General features: G+C 36.0%; 1 protein-coding gene across 1 annotated transcript in view; it reads right to left on the minus strand.

Annotated features, from left to right (window-relative positions):
* The window catches only part of LOC136866414 (transient-receptor-potential-like protein), a 208,634-nt gene that overhangs the window by 47,761 nt on the left and 138,444 nt on the right, over positions 1 to 22,429 (minus strand). The window contains exon 15 of the mRNA XM_067143337.2: positions 6,374 to 6,599. Coding sequence (XP_066999438.2) covers positions 6,374 to 6,599 — 226 coding nt within the window. The remainder of the gene's footprint in view (positions 1 to 6,373; positions 6,600 to 22,429) is intronic.

The following is a 22,429-nucleotide window of genomic DNA, read 5'->3' on the forward strand; positions in this document are numbered from 1 at the left end:
CTATTCTATTCTGGAGTGCTTTAGACAATACCTTGTATGCGACTGACAGGAGTGATATGCCTCTATAGTTGTTAACGTTAGTTTTGTCTCCTTTTTTTATGTAATGGGTGAATGATAGCATCCTTCCATTCATCTGGTATCTTTTCTGTTTTGCAAATTGTTTGGAAGAGTCTCACTAACTGTTCTAATACTTCGTCCCCTGAGTATTTTAGAAGTTCCACCACGATTGAATCTTTACCGGACATTTTGTTGTTTTTGAGGTTCTTAATGATTTCTTTTATTTCCTCTTTGTTTGATGGGGCTGAGTTGAAAAGTTTGGATGGAGAAACATCTCTTTCTATGAAGGTACACAGTTCAGTAATACTTTAAAGTATTTGGCCAAATGTTCACAATTTTGTTTGTTGTTCACAATCAATTTACCGAATTGTTTTTGAAGCAGATAGTGGGTGGAGAATATTTTCTAAGTTTTGATATGAAGGTCTTATAGAATTTTCTTGTGTTCTTCTTAAAGTTTTCTTCAATATCCCTTAATTGGTCTCTTCCAAATTTTCGTGGATTTCTGGAAACTTTGGCTGTCAATTTCCTTCGAGTTCTGAACCCGTCAGAATTCTCTTTGGTGGAGTTCTATATATTCCGTGCCTCAGAACATTTCTTTAGAGCAGCTTTACACTCATCATTCCACCATGGATGCTTTTTTCTTTTAGCGAGAAATATTGTATGTTTTGCAGCTTCTTGGATTTTTCGAGTCATGTCATCCCATTTATATGTGTTCAATAAATCCAGCTCTTTCTGGTAGTTTTCTATTATATCTTGGTTTATTTTCAGTTCTTCAATTCTGTATTTTTGTATCCTGAAAGTTTTCTTCTTGGTGTTGTTAGGAATGAATTTCATTTTGGTCCTAGTCAGAGAGTGGTCTGAATCGAAGTTTGCTCCTCGTTGTACTCTAACATTCATTATTTCTCTGGGGTTATTGGTTGCAACATGGTCAATTTGGAATTTTTACTTTGTGTCTCACTGGAGTGGAGTTTTATTTCAGTTATATATTTTGATTGTGTTTAAATGTGCTTATCTAGTATTAATTATGGCAGTATTAATTGTGACTCTAATGTAGCTTATACTAATTGGTTTAGTGTAAGAGAAGGCCTAATGGCTTTAACTATGCCAATAAAGACATCTATCTATCTATCTATCTATCTACTGTATTATTTGAGAGTTGAGTAGTAACAAAGACAGCATTTCTATGTATTCATTAGACCAGTACTTGAGCAAATATTTTTCAGGGTTATACATTTCAAGTTTAGTAATTGTGATCAATCAGGTTTTCATTTGAGGTATCCATTTCATAATGAGAAACTGGTGATCCAATTTCAATGAAATTATGAATTTGGAATCTCACCAAATTAGGAATAGTGAGGATATCCAATGTCAAACACAGTTTGTAATAAGAGAGACAAGTTAAAACAAAACAAACAATTAATTTATCATAGAATGACATGTTATGCTAGGTGGGGCACATAGGACACAGAACAAGAACTGCAGAATGCAAAATAAGCCAAACATTCCAATAATCAACGCTCCATATTGGTACATCTATATAGAGGATTATTCACCTAAGATGTTAAATGGAAATAACTTCAAAAACCATGTGTTTTTTTTGCTAGTTGATTTACATTGCACCGACACAGATAGGTCTTATGGCGACGAGTCAAAACCATTAAAGATATCAGTATTCTGTTTTCATATTCGTAAATGATATCCAGGGGCTTGTCAAATAATGTACTACTTATTCTCATGAGGTGATTAATAACCAAGATATTGGTGCTAACTCCATATTTTTCAATGGAATTTCACGAATACATACAGCCGGCCTAAAATTTGAACTCCGTACAAGTTCAAATATGTAAGTATTTTCAAAATCGGACAGTTACTTTTTGAGATATCAATAAAAACATCCCTTGGGCTCTTACGTGCCGCATCAGACAGCTTGCGGTTGGCCAAGGACGTATTGGCATGCAAGCTGTTTCCTGGCATTGATTCTAACCACAGATTGGATACCAGGCATATACTGGAAACTATCAAACACATAATGTGCTGTACCGTAACATACCCTGGGTGTGCAACGTTATTGTATGACCAGCGAACACATGACTGGGAAGGGAGGTTAAAGTTTTTTGGTTTTGTTTTGAAATCCACGTATAACAGGTTATACTCAGTTTGGCGTCTTTCCCCATGGACGGGAATGGGAAGGATTTGGAAAGGACTATTACACTGAGACATTGTTATGTTTCCATGCCCATGCCCTTAGGATCATTTACAATGAAGTCTACTTCGGACATTATTCATTTGCTTTTTTAGAAGGAGCTCGTCAGGTGTCCTGTGTTATGTTTATTTCTCAATTCATATAGTGGTATGTACTGTACACTCAAACCAATGACAGTTATAGCTTTCGTTATGTTCCTTTGAGTCAAAGTAGGTCTAATTATTTTATTCCTTTTAAAAACATCAGCCTTCCCTGACCTGTCATGAGTTCGCCTGTCATACACACTTTGCAAACCATGTATATGATATTGTAACAGAAACGCTGGTCCAAGACAGAGTTCCCGATGTTTGAAAGCAATTCAACTGACCTATTTGACATTAGTACGGTAGGTTTCCTTCCTGGGATTCACAGTCATTTAAACACAGCCAGGTCATTGTCCCCTGTAACTGCTCTCCATGAACAAATATACATTTCTTTTCTGATAAAATCCCTCATGGTCAACTCTCTCATCAACCCTTTCAACAGCTTACAGCTGAACTACCATTCTGTTCAAAGAGGTAAAAGTGTGTATTTTTTCCCTCTACTTGCAAGAAGAGTAACTTCTTTATTCATTCAGCTTAGCTGTGGAATGAATTCACACCACAGAAAGAACAACTTCCTATCATAAAATGTTGTAAAGAATTAAAAAATAATGTATATTTGATGAAACCTTCTGTATATAATGTACATTCTTATTTGTGTGAATGATTCTGTAAGCATGGGAGGGAGAATGAATGCTTATGTGATTCCGAGTGTTTGATGTATGAGTATGTGTAAGTTTGAATGAGTCGGCCTAGCTGGAGTATATAATGGGAACTGCATATGTTAAATCAGAATGACTTGATAATGTACAACCAATCCTGTGGGTAAATTATTATGTAAATACGGTGATTGTATATGAGCACATCTTGTAGACTATAATTGTAATTATTTAATGCTGTAATTTAAGTGAGGATGGAGGCACCTTGGTATTGTTGAATGATGGATCATGATCATGATTGATGCTGATAATGATGATGATAATAATAATGCTGTCTTGTGGTGTTGAGTCTGCCTAATATCGGGAGGACCTGGGTTCGATTCTCAGCTAGGTCAGGGACGTTTACCCAAATTCAAGTGCTGGTTTGAGGTCCACTCAGCCTATGTAAGAACAATAATTGATCAGCTATTTGCCAGTGAGTTAGCGGCCCCAATCTAAGAAGCCAAGATTAATGGCCAAGAGGATTTGATGCGATGATCACGTCACGTCATAATCTGCACAAGTCTTCAGGCTGAGCAGCGGTCTCTTGGTATGTCAAGGCCCAACTCATTAGCACCTTAGGGTTTGTGTTTGTTTCTAATAATAACGATAATAATAATAATAATAATAATAATAATAATAATAATAATAATAATAATAATAATAATAATAATAATAATAATAATAATAATAATATTTTTTTCAGGCATACAGATAAGGTTACAGGCAGAGTGTACCAGAGAAGATTGAAATTTTATGGGCACCTTATGAGAATGAGTAAGAGTGTGATGTGTGCTGCAAGAGTTTATATATTTGGCCTTCTTCAAGTAAATTTTGGATCATTTAAAACTGTATTAAATTTTATCGTTGAAATTTGTGGGACACCCTGTACCGCACATGTTGATTTTTCTGGAACTTGCACAAGATACAAGCTTCAAGAAGTTTCCAAGGACAAGACAATGAACATCAAATTAAAAATGTAAAAAAGAAACACAAACCTGCATACACCCCAGCATCAGTGGGTAGGGTCTGACACATCCCATTCTGATGAGTCTAGTGTCAGACCTAAGATGAAACGCCTGAAAAGCCTTACATCTGATCTGGTTTTGACATTTTTGACATGTTCTATTGGTGAAAAATATTTAATTCCCTCCATGGGAATTTAGGATTTTCTATTTGGTTTAAATTAATTGAAAGGTAACTCCTGTGTAGTCATTGGTCCTTAACTTTGCTGTGCTATTTCCTGTTGTACCACCCAGTGCAGGCTGTGATCTTGTGGCAGAGTTCTGGTGCTTTCAAAGATGGGATGCAGTGAGCTATTTAACACTGTTGTTTAACCAAACTATTAAAGAGAGATGAATGCCAAGTAATTAACAACAGAGCATCACTGCACCCATCTTCAAACCTGAAGAGAATTCCCGATGAGTGCACTAACTACTGTATCTCCTGATTAAACTTCTAAGACATTCGGGAGATAGTAGGTTCGAACCCCACTGTCGGCAGTCCTGAAAATGGTTTTCCATGGTTTCCCATTTTCACACCAGGCAAATGCTGGGGCTGTACCTTAATTAAGGCCACGGCCGCTTTTGTGGAGACATGCATGAAGGTGCTTAAAATTAAAGTACACTACTGTTCTTTACTATATTCATTCAGAGACTTTGTATGATTTTTGCACTTGTCAAGATGATATCTTTCACATTTTCTCTGGCATAGTTTGTACACACAATTTTCATTCGGTTGGTGGAAATAGGGATTTTCACAGACCTTATGGTGAAATCCACAGACAGCTAGACGTGTGATGATGCTTCATAATTCCTGGTTGGAACCCAACCAACTTCTATCTATGCGTAAAACTTATCAAAAATCTTGTTTCTTTTTTCCTCCATCTGTTGGGTGTGTTCTGTCATCTGTGATGTATTGGTAGTAGCATTTTATTTTTAATGTCCTCAGTAAAGAAGGTTTCATTTGTTAGCTCTTAGACTAATTGTGATGGTGCTGATTTTGATATGCCCAAGGTTAGTTTTAGATATCTTGTTTTGATTGAGTCTGTTGCTGCGAGTTCTGATATTTTAAGGTGTTCCCATGTTAGCCTAATGCCGTACGTAACTATTGACATTATTTTCACCCTGAATAGTTCCATTGCCATTGATAGAGGAAGTTTTCTTAGCTCCATTATACTATATGTTCCTTGTATAGCAGAAGCTGTTCTCTCTTGAACATAGATTTTGAAGGATAGTCTGGTCATCTGTAAGGTGATACCTAGAAACCAAAAATATTTTACTCTTTGTAGTTCCTCTCCATGTAGGATTACCATGTCTTCTGCTGCCATTCTTCCTCCCTTTCTGTAGATCGTCAAGACAGTTTTGTTTATGTTGATTTTGAAGTTGTTTTATTTTGCTCAATCCTCTAGTTAAAAATTTGAATCTATGACTGCTGGTGATGGACAACTTATCAAAGATGTGAATGCGAGGATTTATCCTGCCTGGACGAAGTGGTGAATGATGGCATATGTTATCTGCAATCATCGGTAGAAAAGCCACTCAATATTAAAGGATTTATCACATCAACGTTTGTTTTGATGCACTTTATGATACCCAATCTTGACCATCTTTAAAAGAGGCAGAATATCAACTAAGCATGGTGAAAAATAAGGTACCGGGCGATTTGGCCGTGCAGTTAGGGGTGTGTGGCTGTGAGCTTGCATCTGGGAGAGAGTGGATTCGAATCTCACTGTCAGAAGCCCTGAAGATGGTTTTCCTGGTTTCCCATTTTCACACCAGGAAATGCTGGGACTGTACCTTAATTAAGGCCACGGCCACTTCCTTCCAACTCCTAAGCCTTTCCTATCCCATCGTCGCCATAAGAACTATCTGTGTTGGTGCGACATAAAGCCACTAGCAAAGGAAAAAATAAGTGCTGAAATAGTCACCTAAGATCATGTAGATATTATAAAACAATTTGGCATTGCTCTGATTCGGGAGAAAATGTACAAAAGTCAACTACAATGGTTTAGACATGTGCTTCAAGTAGAAATAGAAATTGCAAAGATAGGCTACATGTTGGAAGTCATTGAAATGAGACTCAAGGGATGACTTCAGCAACGATGGGCTGATACACTACACAGCAACATGATGGGAGTAAATCTACATGCTGACATGGCCAATGACCAAATGAAATGAAGACGTAAAAGGCATAAGGTGGGACAAAGACTGAGTAACATGATGATGATCATGGTAAATTCTTTCAAAACGCCAGATTCTAAATTAATCTGCTTTAAAGAGGACATTGCAAATATGGTGGTAAGGAAGAAATATTAAAAATAAAAAAAGGCATACCTTTCTCTGTGTGGTCAGCACTTGAAGTGTCCATTCCATTACGCTTCAAGACCTCAAGCATCTCACACTTCATTGCTGATATTTCTCCCTTCACTTCATTGATATCATCTTCAGTTACTGGATTTTCATCAGCTGCTCGGTGAATTGCTGATACGTATCTCCATACAAGTGATCGCATTACTGCTGTGTAGCGATAATCCCGCTCCTTTTCTTGTCGTTCTTTACGCTGTAGAAACATACAATAATATCACATCATTAATTCAAGTTCCAAGGAAGATCTTGACTTCTATTCAAAAATCTTTTAGGATTATATATTTTCTGCTATGTCTATTAATTAAATTATTTTTAAAAATTCATTTCTGTAATAAAGTTATATTATTATAAATGTAAATATATTATCTAAATTCTAGAAATATGTAAATATTTGTAAGTTATTTCAAAAATTTTCAAAATTCAACTTGAAGAAATCGTTATGACTAATGCTAAAGAAGTATTACAATTTTCGTATGATAACAATGACATTTACAATAAGATACAAAAGTTGAAAACTAAAAAAGCAGCTGGAATTTCTGGATTATACTAAAGACAATGGGTTGGGATATAGTACCATATCTGAAGTATTTATTTGGTTATTGTTTGGTTGAAGGAGCTATACCAAATGAATGGAGAGTTGCTGTAGTAGCCCCTGTGTATAAAGGAAAGGGTGATAAACATAAAGCTGAAAATTACAGGCCAGTAAGTTTGACATGCGTTGCATGTAAGCTTTGGGAAGGCATTCTTTCTGATTATATTAGACATGTTTGCAAAATTAATATCTGGTTCAATAGAAGGCAGTTCGGTTTTAGGAAAGGTTATTCCACTGAAACTCAACTTGTAGGATTCCAGCAGGATATAGCAGATATAATATTAGATTCAGGAAGTCAAATGGACTGTATCGCAATTGATTTGTCTAAAGCATTTGATAGAGTGGATCATGGGAGACTATTGGCAAAAATGAGTGCAATTGGACTAGACAAAGGAGTGATTGAATGGGTTGCTATATTTCTAGAAAATAGATCTCAGAGAATTAGAGTAGGCAAAGCGTTATCTGACCCTGTAACAATTAAGATGGGAATTCCTTAAGGTAGTATTATTGGACCTTTATGTTTTCATATATATATATAAATGATATGAGTAAATGAGTGGAATCGGAGGTAAGGCTTTTTGCAGATGATGTTATTCTGTATAGAGTAATAAATAAGTTACAGATTGTGAGCAACTGCAATGTGACCTCGGTAATGTTGTAAGATGGACAGTAGGCAATGGTATGTTGATAAATGGGGTTAAAAGTTAGGTTGTGAGTTTCACAAATAGGAAAAGTCCTCTCAGTTTTAAATACTGCATTGATGGGGTGAAAGTTCCTCTTGGGGATCATTGTAAGTATCTAGGTTTTAATATAAGGAAAGATCTTCATTGGGGTAATCACATAAATGGGATTGTAAATAAAGGGTACAGATCCCTGCACATGGTTATGAGGGTGTTTGGGGGTTGTAGTAAGGATGTAAAGGAGAGGGCATATAAGTCTTTGTTAAGACCCCAGTGTATGGGACCTTCACCAGGGTAACCTGATTCAAGAACTGGAAGAAATCCAAAGAAAACAACTCGATTTGTTCTGGGCGATTTCCGACAAAAGAGTAGTGTTACAAAAATATTGCAAAGTTTGGGCTGGGAAGAATTGGGAGAAAGAAGACGAGCTGCTCGACTAAGTGGTATGTTCTGAGCTGTCAGCGGAGAGATGGCATGGAATGACATTAGTAGACGAATAAGTTTGAGTGGCGTCTTTAAAAGTAGGAAAGATCACAATATGAAGATAAAGTTGGAATTCAAGAGGACAAATTGGGGCAAATATTCATTTATAGGAAGGGAAATTAGGGATTGGAATAACTTACCAAGGGAGATGTTCAATAAATTTCTAATTTCATTGAAATCATTTAAGAAAAAGCTAGGAAAACAGATAGGGAATCTGCCACCTGGGCGACTGCCCTAAATGCAGATCAGTATTGATTGATTGTTATATATCCTAAATGAATATTGCACAAAGGCTTAAAAGAGTGGTTTTTGTAATGCATTTTATGTAATTATTATTTTACTATATTGGGAATAATCTTGCTGTGTCAGTCACTATGCAAGAAAACTGTTCATTATTCATTTACTGCACAAAATTAGAGATGATGGTGCTGTGGTGGGTCTAAAGAAATTGTTGAGGAATGTGAAAACAGGTATGTACACTTAAAGGTGGTAAGGAATGGTAAAGACCCACTGTATTATAACAGAGAAGTAAAGAGACAAAGAAGGAGGTGCAAGTTGGAAAGAAACAAGAGTTAGAAATGGTTGTGGAAGTAAGGAGAATTTGAAGGAACTTACTAGGAAATTGAATCTAGTGAAGAATTCAGCTAAGGATAACATGATGGCAAGCATAATTGGCAGTCTTACAAATTTTAGTGGAAGAAGGAAGGTATGTATAGGTACTTTAAGGCAGAAACAGTTCCAAGAAGGACATTCCAGGAATCATATATGAACAAGGGGAGTGTGTATGTGAAGGTCTACAGAAGGCAGAACTATTCAGTTAGCAGTATGTAAAGATTGTTGATTACAAGAAAAATGTCCAGATAGAAGAGGTGACGAATACTAATGTATTAAAATTTACTTACGATAATAAAGACATTTACAATAAAATACAAAAGTTGAAAACTGGAAAGGCAGCTGGAATTGAAAAGATTACTGGGGATATACTAAAGACAATGAGTTGGGATTTAGTACCATATCTCAAGTACTTATTTGATTAATGTTTGCATGAAGGAACTATACCAAATGAATGGAGAGTTGCTATAGCAACCCCTGTGCCAAAAATTGCAGGCAAGTCAGTTTGGTATGTGTTACATGTAAGCTTTGGGAAAGCATTATTTCTTATTATATTATACATATTTGTGAAATTAATTAACTGTCAATAGAAGGCAGTTTGGTTTTAGGAAAGGTTATTCCATTGAAGCTCAACAAGATTCCAGCAAGATATAGCAGATATCCTAGATTTGGGAGGTCAAATGGACAATGTCATGATTGATCTATCCAAGGCTTTTGACAGGGTAGATCATGGGAGACTGCTGAAAAAAATGAGTGCAGTTGGAATAGACAAAAAGGTGACTGAATGGGTGGATATATTTCTAGATAATAGAACTCGGAGAATTAGAGTAGGTGATCCTGTAACCAGGGGAATTCCTCAAGACAGTATCATTGGACCTTTATGTTTTCTTATATACAGGGTACCCAAAAGTCTACTAACATTTGACGAGGCAATACTTCAAAGAATATTGGAGGTAGAGAGGTAAGAATTGACACACATGATTGGCTTGACACCAAAATAAAGTACACAAAATTAACAACAGATGGCACTGGACAGCAACACATCAGGTATAAATGGCCACACATACTTGACATGGCATGGAGTTTTATTGACACCAACAATGAATGCACAAACAGGCCAACAGATGGTGCTGGACAGCAACACATCAGTGATGTCGTATGGGACTCGTGTACAGTATAAAAGAAGCTGTCGTGAGAGATGTCAGATGCGACTGCAATTGCAACATGTCAATATTACTAGAAAAGGCCCTGTTAGTGAAGCATTATATACACTATGTTGGTGCCAATAAAACCCCATGTCATGCCAATCATGTGTGTCAATTATTATCTCTCTCCATCCAATATTCCGTGAAGTATTGCCTCTTCAAATGTTAACGGATTTTTTGGTCATCCTGTATAAATGATATGAGTAAAGAACTGGAATCAGAGGTAAGGCTTTCTGCAGATGATATTATACTGTATAGGGTAATAAATAAGTTACAAGATTGCGAGCAACTGCAAAGAGAACCCGACATTGTTGTGAGACTTTTAGATCTTGATCAAATTTGTGAACGTATGGTTTGAGTCCATCATATGTTTTCCCATAGCTGAAAATATATTATATTTACATGTTCTAAGTACCTTGTGTCAAAAGTTTTTAAGTGTTTGGCTGATATACGTAGACAGACAGCTACTATATTTAAGCATATAAACACCTGATCTATAGAATTTATTATTATTATTAATTGAGTTTGTGTTGTGTAGAATTGATACACTATTATTGCCTGTTTTAAAATATATTTTTTATTATGTTTTTTAAAATGTTAGAAATCTGGTGTATCTGTGGATTATTAAAAGTGAAAGTGGAAAATAAGGTTTTGTTAGTTTCTTCTTCTTTACTAAGGGTAATGGAAAGTCAATGTCTGACTTTATTTATTATTACTTCAATGAAATGTTTATTATATCCGTTGGCCTTGACTATGTTTCTGATTGTATTAAAATTCATGCACAAGATTTTTTTTTTGACATTGGGATATTGAATGCATGATGAACCATGCTGTAGTATGCAGCATGTTTATGGACTTGTGGATGTAACGATTCTTGATGAATGGTGTTTATAGTTTGTGTAGGTTTTCTATAAATTTTGTAGCTAAGCAAATTGTGGTGCCTTAAGATAGTTAAGTCTAAAAAATTGGTTTTATGTTCAGTTTCTGATTCTAGAGTGAATTTGATATATGGATCAAGTGTGTTTAAGTTTGAAAGGGTGGTGGTAGCATCAACTATGTTTTCATCCATTATAACTATAGTATCATCTGCGTATCTGGCCCAAAACTGAATGTTGTTGAAATTACTATTGTTAAAAATTCTGGTATATTCTAAATTATCAAGGTAGATTTCAGCTAAGATATCTGAGGCCGGCAATCCCATCGCTAGACCATTTTGTTGGTATATAGTGTTGTTAAAACCAAAATAATTGTTATTTAAAACAACTTTTAAAATAGAAGTAAATTCAAGAATTTCAAGTTTACTTAATTTATTGTTGTGCCCATTGCATTTTCTGATGTGTTCCAAAATGGCGTCAGAGTGGAGGTATGGACTGCACAGGCCAGAATTATTTGAAGTGAACAATAATTTAAAAGTTCACAGGAGCCCAAGACCGAACAAAGAGTGCACAATTTCAAAGGCTGTGAGTAGAGAACATAAAAATATCAAGTGGATTGTTTGAAAAGAAAACAAGTAAATATTAATATATTATTACCCTAACTAATCTGACAAGATACTGGACGGACACAAAATATTTCAGCTGCGTCAGAAAAGAAAGATATTAGCCAAGTTAAACAAAATACTCAAATATCACTCATTCTAAAGAAGAAGATATGGTGTAATTCACAGTATTGAGCACAGAAGAAAGGAATCGCAGTGTGAAATAAGGAGTTTTGAATTAAATTCGCTCACAAACTGGTCAGACAAAGAGTGAAACAACACGTCAAAGCTTATTAAGAATAGAGATTGGAGAACAGAAAAATAACGAAGAATCATTACCAAGAAGCAAAATTAAGAGATTCTTAAGCCTTAAAGAGCCAGCCAGCCCCATGGTGTAGGGGTAGCGTGTCTGCCTCTTACCTGGAGGCCCCGGGTTCGATTCCCGGCCAGGTCAGGGATTTTTATCTGGACCTGAGGGATGGTTCGAGGTCCACTCAGCCTATGTGATTAGAATTGAGGAGCTATCTGATGGTGAGATAGCGGCCCCGGTCTAGGAAGCCAAGAATAACGGCCGAGAGGATTCGTTGTGCTGACCACACAACACCTCGTAATCTGCAGGCCTTCAGGCTGCGCAGCGGTCGCTTGGTAGGCCAAGGCCCTTTATTATATACAATTTTTATATAAAAATTAAGGCAAAGATAAGATACATTAAACCCAGTGTTAAATATTTTGGGAAACGTCAGCTCACTAAGCAAATACGAGAGTATTGATGAGATATTTGATTTTCAAGAAGCATTAAAATGAACTCTTACTTGTTGGGATTATTTTATGTTAACACTAGCGCAAGTGAGAAGATGATTATGACTTGCTAAATTCAAGGTGGACCGACCTGGAGGTGAATATGTAACCAGCCAGCCAACCAAACCTGATGAAGGAGAGGACTACAGCTGACCCATAATATCCAGCTGGCCAAGGACTAGAGATGTAGCGCTGAGAGCTACAAAGTCACCATAGCCAGTGAATGACAAGCTTACTAAATTATAGTTCTTAATTAAGTTAGAATGTAGTAACCACATGAAATCTATAGAAATTGTGAAGTATTTAAGATAACAAGTGACTCAGTGAAGTGCAATGATTGAATTATATATTATGAGGTTGTGATAAAATCGATATATCTCAAAGAAGTGATTATACATGTATTGAGTGTATTATGATAGCTGATGAATTTATGATTATTTGCAAGAATGAGTGTAGATTTCACACAGCAGAATGAGAGTATATGCACGTATTAGATTTTTTAATTGGGTTTGGAAGCCAAACATGCTTACTGAGCGTCATAATGAAATTATATGGAAAGGGAGTGTAGGTTATATGAGTTATTCCTTGTCGATGTACGTCATAAAATGATATTATGGAATACTAGAGGTTAAATATTATTCTGTGAGATGAATTATGATCCATTGAAATGAATATAGAAGCAATGAATTGCCGTAGGAATTGTAGGAATTGTGTTATATATGAAGAGGTTATCATATGAAGAAAAATGGTTTTGTTGATGTTTATAATTGATTGAAGTGAGCAATATAAAGAAGTGAATGGAGTAATATGAAGGAATTGAAATGAAGTGATAGGAAGATAGTTGCAGCAAAGATGTAATGATGGATGCTAAATATAAATGTTCATATTGTGGATCAATTATAAGAAGCAAGTATATGGAATGATTAATACTTCCAGGGAATATCGTAAGACAAGGTAGGCACGGCTAACCCAGACGCGTATATCAGAGTAGATGGTTCCTGCTATATTAAAATAAGGCTGCGTTGTAAGGAAATATCCATAGCAAAAATCTTATAGAGATAATACACAAATTAAAAGATGAGATGTGTGTGTAGCTATGTTGAATAACATAGACATCAGGGATAATATTGAGCTATCATATTAAAAATTAGAGGAGTCACTTAACTTTTCAATGCAAATAAGGCTTCATGTAAAGTCAAACATGGAATAAGAGGATGAAATTATGGCTAATTAAGAACTAGTAGAGTTAGTAATGAGGTTTAGTTTATTTTTATTTGTGAAAGATACGTGATGAATTTACGAATACGTAAACATAGTAAGACTAGGATGGTAGGTGCCAAGATTATAATTGGTAATAGGTGTTAGTAACCTTAGCATGTCATTCAATGGAGATAGCAGAGTTGAAGTGATATTCATAAAACAATTTAGATTGCGTAATATGAAAGAAAACTTCTAAATATGAATCATGTGTAATATGAATCAAAGATATTAATGATTTTATTAATTAAATTTGATTATTATTTAAATAATGTGACTGATTAACTTAATATTTGCATATCAAATGAAAATGTGAAACAAAATGTTAGCTCATTCCAGGATTGAAATTGAATGTTATTAAGACAGTGCTGATATAAATGAAATCCATGGATAATCACTTTACAAATGAAAATATTTATAAAATCCTCCTTATCAATACAAATCAAGTCATCTGTTAGATGAAGCAAAGTCTATACATGTTTCAGCCTAATCTCAAGGCCATCTTCAGTAGCAATACAGTAATCACATAATACACAAACAAATTCAAACTCGTAATGAAGTGAAGTAACAGTGATCATGATTAGTGAGTTAAAAACATATTGAGGTACAAAGTCCTCTCGTCTAATAGATCATTCTTGAATTGTCAAATAAACTTGCTGATTGTTAAAATGAAAACACTGTGCTGAGGAGTGTAGTGAGACCGTCAATACTATGGAATAAAACGTGTGTAACATCTGTAATGAGAAAAAGGAATATATGAGTGGATGAAAAACAAGTTAAAAAATAATGTACGAAAAGAAAAATCATTTAACTTACTTGTAAATAAAAGTTGTCGTCTCGAATGGAGATGACCTTGTCAGCTTCAAGTCACATTGACAACTAAGCCTGTGTGTGGCTTACTGTGTATGTGTGTGGATGTGGTTGGGAGGGGTATTGGAGGGGGAGGGGTGAGGAGGGAGGGATGATATGAATCACGAAAGGAGGGTGTTGATGGAAGGGCGGGTCTTGTTCTAGAATGTCGGTAGTGAAACTCGTTTTTATTAATGAATTGTTCACAGATGAGCGAGACAAAGCTTTGCAATAAAATATTTTTCTTTCCATTGATTTCATTCAAGTTGTACACGGGATTGTTATATTGGTCTATATCTATATATATATTCTCTAGTATATTAAGTAAGGGACCTTTCTGTTCGTAATGCAGGATCTTTAAATCTTGATCAATTGTTGTGTATTTGTGATTTTTCTCTCTACAGTGTTCGCTCATGGCTGAGTAGCGATTGTACTTTAGGGCATTGAGGTGTTCGGAGTATCTTACATTGAAGCTGCGACCTGTTTGCCCAATATACGTTGAAAGACATGATTGGCATTTTAATTTGTATATCCCAGAGTTTGAAAATTTTTTGTTGCTGTTGACAGTATGGGAATTAAAAAGCATTTTTGCATTGGTGTGAACAGTCTTGAAAGCTATTTTTAACTTGTGTATTTTAAAGATGTTTGAAATAGGATATATGTTATTATTATTAAAGGTAAATGTGGTGAACCTCTCTTTAGGGGAAGATTCTTTTTCTAAGGTGGTCTTGGGTTTACTTTTAAATTTATTGAGAATTTTGTTCACGAAAGCTTTACTGAAACCATTACCTTCGGCTATTGCATAAATGGTTTTGATTTCCTTTCTAAAATTCTTATGCGATAAAGGAACATTAAGAGCTCTGAAAATCATACTATTATAAGCTGTCTTCTTCTGTGTCCCTGGGTGTAGAGAAGTTTGGTGGATTGTGTTTATTGTGTGAGTGGGCTTCCTGTAAATATTAAAAGAAATGGTTTTATTCTGATTGCGAGTAATAGTTAAATCGAGATAGTTAAGGGAATTGTTGTTCTCGGATTCTATCATAAACTTTATGTGCGGATCCAGGTTATTAAGTAATTCAAGAACGGTGTTGCTATCAGTAATGTGAGAATCCAGGATAATAAAAGTATCATCCACTTACCGAGTCCAATGTTTGATCCCATTAATTTTACCTATAATATGAGTGTATTCAAGGAAATCTATGTAAATATCAGCGAGGATTCCCAAGGCCAGTGACCCCATAGGAAGACCCTCCTGTTGGTATATGATATTATTAAAAGTGAAGAAGCCATTACGGTATTTAATGTAAACTTGATGATCTGAATGAACTCTTCTATCTCTCCTACAGTCAATATACTGAATTTGGAAAGATTGTTTTTTACTATTTTGATGGTTTTATTGACGGGTACATTTGCGTACATATTGGCTATGTAAAAGGAGTGAAGGGTGTAATGTTTCAGTAACGTGAGATTTTTTATTCTATTGCAGAATTCCAGGGAATTTTTAACTGATGTGTTAGCTTGAAAGAAATAATGTGTTTTAAGAAAATTGAAAATTAAGAAAATTGTGGGATATTTTGTATGTCGGACTACTTCTGAAGTTAATAACAGGCCTTATGGGGACATCTGCCTTGTGAATCTTCAGTAACGCTTTCGCCGTAGGTAACTTGGGACTCATGATGATCAATTTTGATTTTTCTAGGTCATTAAACAAGAATAAAAGGTTCTTAATTAAAGCTTTCAGTTCTCTTTGTATTCTATTAGTAGGATCTTTTTTTATTATGTTAAAGTTATTGTTAGTAAAGAAGAATTGTGCTTTATTTACGTCGTCACTTTTCTTCATAATTACAGTAGCATTACCTTTATCTGCTTTAGTTAATATTAAATTGTTATCTTTAATTTTCTTTTTGAGATTGCGTATGTTGGTGACTTGTTCTTTATTGGGTTTGCCAGTACTGGTATGTTTCTGATCGAAAGAAGAAAGTAACTTTCGCTTAACTTCATATCTAACCTCATTTTGAATGTCTGTAGGTAACCTATTAACTGCTAATTCAGCCAACGTAATGATTAAATCGTTGTGGTTCAAGGACGTGTCCCAGTTATGTTTTGGTCCCTTATACAATATCTTGAGGTCCTTAGGATCAAGGTCAACTTGACTGAGGTTCACTACCGGCGGGTGAAAAACGTTCGATTCCACGTAATTCTGCGTGTTTGGGATATTGTGGGAAGCTTTTCTTAAGTTATTCCACTTCCTATCAAGAGTGTTTTGTTTTTTCAGTAAAACTTTATCGAGTCTGTTGGTGACGTGAGCCTGAAAAGAAGTCCATTCGAGAGGACATAATAAGGTCGAAACTTCTAAATGAGTGTCGTAAAGATTATTGTTAAGAAGAGCTTTTCTCTTTTGAAGGAATTTTATTTCCGCTCTTATCCAAATTTTATCCGTTTTTCGTTGAGTCGCGTGTGTTTTAGTCGTGTCTCTATGAGTTTTCTTAGCAAATTTTAAAAAACTAGGTGTGACGTCATTAGTTAAGCATTTTCTTAAAAAACATAAATCTTTACCTAATTTGGCAACCTTTATCTTCAAATTACAATATAGGCTTGCTTTCTTACTAGCCTGGATGGCGTTACCATTGCAAGTTATAAATCTCATTCCGTAACTTAACTATCTCGATTTAACTATTACTTGCAATCAGAATAAAACCATTTCTTTTAATATTTACAGGAAGCCCACTCACACAGTAAACACAATCCACCAAACTTCTCTACACCCAGGGACACAGAAGAAGACAGCTTATAATAGTATGATTTTCAGAGCTCTTAATGTTCCTTTATCGCATAAGAATTTTAGAAAGGAAATCAACACCATTTATGCAATAGCCGAAGGTAATGGTTTCAGTAAAGCTTTCGTGAACAAAATTCTCAATAAATTTAAAAGTAAACCCAAGACCACCTTAGAAAAAGAATCTTCCCCTGAAGAGAGGTTCACCATATTTACCTTTAATAATAATAACATATATCCTATTTCAAACATCTTTAAAATACACAAGTTAAAAGTAGCTTTCAAGACCGTTCACACCAATGCAAAAACATTTTTTTAATTCTCATACCGTCAACAGCAACAAGAAATTTTCAAACTCTGGGATATACAAATTAAAATGCCAATCGTGTCTTTCAACGTATATTGGGCAAACAGGTCGCAGCTTCAATGTAAGATACTCCGAACACCTCAATGCCCTAAAGTACAATCGCTACTCAGCCATGAGCGAACACTGTAGAGAGAAAAATCATAAATACACAACAATTGATCAAGATTTAAAGATCCTGCATTACGAACAGAAAGGTCCCTTACTTAATATACTAGAGAATATATATATAGATATAGACCAATATAACAATCCCGTGTACAACTTGAATGAAATCAATGGAAAGAAAAATATTTTATTGGAAAGCTTTGTCCCGCTTATCTGTGAACAATTCATTAATAAAAACGAGTTTCACTACCGACATTCTAGAACAAGACCCGCCCTTCCATCAACACCCTCCTCCCGTTATTCACATCATCCCTCCCTCCTCACCCCTCCCCCTCCAATACCCCTCCCAACCACATCCACACAGATACACAGTAAGCCACACACAGGCTTAGTTGTCAATGTGACTTGAAGCTGACAAGGTCATCTCCATTCGAGACGACAACTTTTATTTACAAGTAAGTTAAATGATTTTTCTTTTCGTACATTATTTTGTACTTGACGGGTGTTAGAAAGGGAAGGGCAGAGTCTGGGGTAGGGCTCTTTATCAGGAATACCATTGCACGCAACATAGTTTCGGTTAGGCACGTAAATGAGCGAATGATGTGGGTAGATTTGTCAGTAGGAGGAATTAGGACAGGAATTGTGTCCGTGTATTCACCATGTGAGACTGCAGATGAGGATGAAGTTGACAAGTTTTATGAAGCATTGAGTGACATCGTGGTCAGGGTCAACAGCAAGGATAGAATAGTGCTAATGGGCGATTTCAATGCGAGAGTTGGGAATAGAACTGAAGGATACGAAAGGGTGATTGGTAAATGTGGGGAAGATATGGAAGCTAATGGGAATGGGAAGTGTTTGCTGGACTTCTGTGCTAGTATGGGTTTAGCTGTTACGAATACATTCTTCAAGCATAAGGCTATTCACCGCTACACATGGGAGGCTAGGGGTACCAGATCCATAATAGACTATATCTTAACAGACTTTGAATTCAGGAAATCTTTTAGAAATGTACGAGTTTTTCGGGGATTTTTCGATGATACAGACCACTATCTGATCTGTAGTGAACTAAGTATCTCTAGGCCTAGGGTAGAGAAAGTGAAATCTGTCTGCATACGAATAAGGGTAGAAAATCTCCAGGATGAGGAAATTAGACAGAAGTACATGGATATGATTAGTGAGCAGTTTCGAACAGTAGACAGTAAGCAGGTTCAGGATATAGAAAGTGAATGGGTGGCATACAGGGATGCTGTAGTAGAAACAGCAAGGGAATGCCTAGGAACAACTGTGTGTAAAGATGGGAAAAGGTGAACATCTTGGTGGAATGATGAAGTGAGAGCAGCCTGTAAACGTAAAAAGAAGGCTTATCAGAAATGGCTCCAAACAAGGGCCGAGGCAGACAGGGATTGGTACGTAGATGAAAGAAACAGAGCGAAACAAATAGTTGTTGAATCCAAAAAGAAGTCATGGGAAGATTTTGGTAATAACCTGGAAAGGCTAGGTCAAGCAGCAGGGAAACCTTTCTGGACAGTAATAAAGAATCTTAGGAAGGGAGGGAAAAAGGAAATGAACAGTGTTTTGAGTAATTCAGGTGAACTCATAATAGATCCCAGGGAATCACTGGAGAGGTGGAGGGAATATTTTGAACATCTTCTCAATGTAAAAGGAAATCATCATTGTGGTGTTGCAAACAGCCAAGCTCATGGGGAGGAGGAAAATGATGTTGGTGAAATTATGCTTGAGGAAGTGGAAAGGATAGTAAATAAACTCCGTTGTCATAAGGCAGCAGGAATAGATTAAATTAGATCTGAAATGGTGAAGTATAGTGGGAAGGCAGGGATGAAATGGCTTCATAGAGTAGTAAAATTAGCGTGGAGTGTTGGTAAGGTACCTTCAGATTGGACAAAAGCAGTAATTGCACCTATCTATAAGCAAGGGAACAGGAAGGATTGCAATAACTATCGAGGTATCTCATTGATTAGTATACCAGGCAAAGTATTCACTGGCATCTTGGAAGGGAGGGTGCGATCAGTCGTTGAGAGGAAGTTGGATGAAAACCAGTGTGGTTTCAGACCACAGAGAGGCTGTCAGGATCAGATTTTCAGTATGCGCCAGGTAATTGAAAAATGCTACGAGAGGAATAGGCAGTTGTGTTTATGTTTTGTAGATCTAGAGAAAGCTTATGACAGGGTACCGAGGGAAAAGTTGTTCGCCATACTGGGGGACTATGGAATTAAAGGCAGATTATTAAAAGCAATCGAAGGCATTTATGTTAACATTTGGGCTTCAGTGAGAATTGATGGTAGAATGAGTTCTTGGTTCAGGGTACTACAGGGGTTGGACAAAGCTGTAATCTTTCACCTTTGCTGTTCGTAGTTTACATGGATCATCTGCTGAAAGGTATAAAATGGCAGGGAGGGTTTCAATTAGGTGGAAATGTAGTAAGCAGTCTGGCCTATGCTGACGATTTGGTCCTAATGGCAGATTGTGCCGATAGCCTACAGTCTAATATCTGGGAACTAGAAAATACTGTAGGTGCAATGAGTATGGTATGAAAACTAGCCTCTCGAAGACTAAATTGATGTCAGTAGGTAAGAAATTCAACAGAACTGAATGTCAGATTGGTGATACAAAGCTAGAACAGGTCGATAATTTCAAGTATTTAGGTTGTGTGTTTTCCCAGGATGGTAATATAGTATGTGAGATTGCATCAAGGTGTAGTAAAGCTAATTCAGTGAGCTCGCAGTTGCGATCAGCAGTATTCTGTAAGAAGGAAGTCAGCTCCCAGACGAAACTATCTTTACAGCGGTCTGTTTTCAGACCAACTTTGCTTTACGGGAGCGAAAGCTGGATGGACTCAGGATATCTTATTCATAAGTTAGAAGTAACAGACATGAAAGTAGCAAGAATGATTGCTGGTACAAACAGGTGGGAATAATGGTAGGAGGGAACTCGGAATGAGGAGATAAAGGCTAAGTTATGAATGAACTCGATGGATGAAGCTGTACGCATAAACCGGCTTTGGTGGTGGGGTCATGTGAGGCGAATGGAGGAGGATAGGTTACCTAGGAGAATAATGGACTCTGTTATTGAGGGTAAGAGAAGTACAGGGAGACCAAGACGACGATGGTTAGACTCTGTTTCTAGCGATTTAAAGATAAGAGGTATAGAACTAAATGAGGCCACAACACTAGTTGCAAATCGAGGATTGTGGCAACATTTAGTAAATTCTCAGAGGCTTGCAGACTGAACGCTGAAAGGCTTAACAGTCTATAATGATAATGTATGTATGTATGTATGTATGTACATTATTTTTTAACTTGTTTTTCATCCACTCATATATTCCTTTTCTTATTACAGATGTTACACACGTTTTATTCCGTAGTATTGACGGTCTCACTACACTCCTCAGCACAGTGTTTTCATTTTAACAGTCAGAAAGTTTATTTGACAATTCAAGAACAATCTATTAGACAAGAGGACTTTGTATCTCAATATGTTTTTAACTCACTAATCATGATCACTGTTACTTCACTTCATTACAAGTTTTAATTTGTTTGTGTATTATGTGATTACTATATTGCTACTGAAGATGGCCTCGAGATTAGGCTGAAACATGTATAGACTTTGCTTCATCTAACAGATGACTTGATTTGTATTGATAAGGAGGATTTTATAAATATTTTCATTTGTAAAGTGATAACCGTCAATTCGGAATGAGATTTATAACTTGCAATCCATGGATAATGTTAATTTATTTTATGATTAATTGGACAAATATTTTAACAAGTTACTTTCTCTTTTCTTCTGAATTAAATTAGAATAATAAACTTGTTGTAGATTTTTATATGTGTGAGTAATTGATTTATAGGTAACTGTCGTAGGATAACTTACTCTTAAGTGGATTTTTGAGATTTCTCATGGTACATGCATTGGATAAATATCCAGTCGGATGGAGACTTTCATCCGGAATTGAATTATTTTGCATGAGGTTGAATTTCTCTTCTGAGTTCACGTTAAGCCGAATTATTTTCATGAATATTTACCCTGAGAGATTATTGAGCTTTTGGAGTATTTTTATTTGTGTTGGAAGCATTAAAATGAACTCTTACTTGTTGGGATTATTTTATGTTAACACTAGTGCAAGAGAGAAGATAATTATGACTTGCTAAATTCGAGGTGGACCGACCTGGAGGTGAATATGTAACCAGCCAGCCAACCAAACGTGATGAAGGAGAGGACTCCAGCTGACCCATAGTATCCAGCTGGCCAAGGACTACAGATGTAGCGCTGGGAGCTACAAAGTTGCCATAGCCATTGAATGAGTTTTCTGTTGTATAATGAAACAAACTTCAGATATGAGAATGCTGGGATACATGTTAACGATAATGAATGAATGGATGGAGTGGTTAGGTTTAATTTTGAAAAGGTTGATTTTGTCAACTAGTTCTTTGGTGTTTCTAATAGATTTGTTGGCTAGAAAAGCGTAATTTCTTTTTAAGAATCTCTGAATGAACTGCGATGTTTTACAAAAAGGACTGGGACTGTAATTAACTATCAGTCTAACAGGGATGCTGGCTTTATGGATTTTTGGAAGTGCTCTGGCCATGGGTAGGCCAGGATTCACGTTGATGAGAGAATTACATTCATATTCTGTTAATATACAAGATGATTTTTTTAAGTATTTGTTCAAGTTGACAGAGTTTGGCGGTGGGATCTGTCTTAATTGGGGAAAATCTACTATTAGAAAAGAATTGTTCTGTTTTTCTTATATATTCGTCTTTGTTGATAATTACAGTAGAATTTTTTCGTTCTCATATTGGAA

Source organism: Anabrus simplex, chromosome 3, assembly GCF_040414725.1.
Source record: "Anabrus simplex isolate iqAnaSimp1 chromosome 3, ASM4041472v1, whole genome shotgun sequence".
Lineage (NCBI taxonomy): Eukaryota > Metazoa > Arthropoda > Insecta > Orthoptera > Tettigoniidae > Anabrus > Anabrus simplex.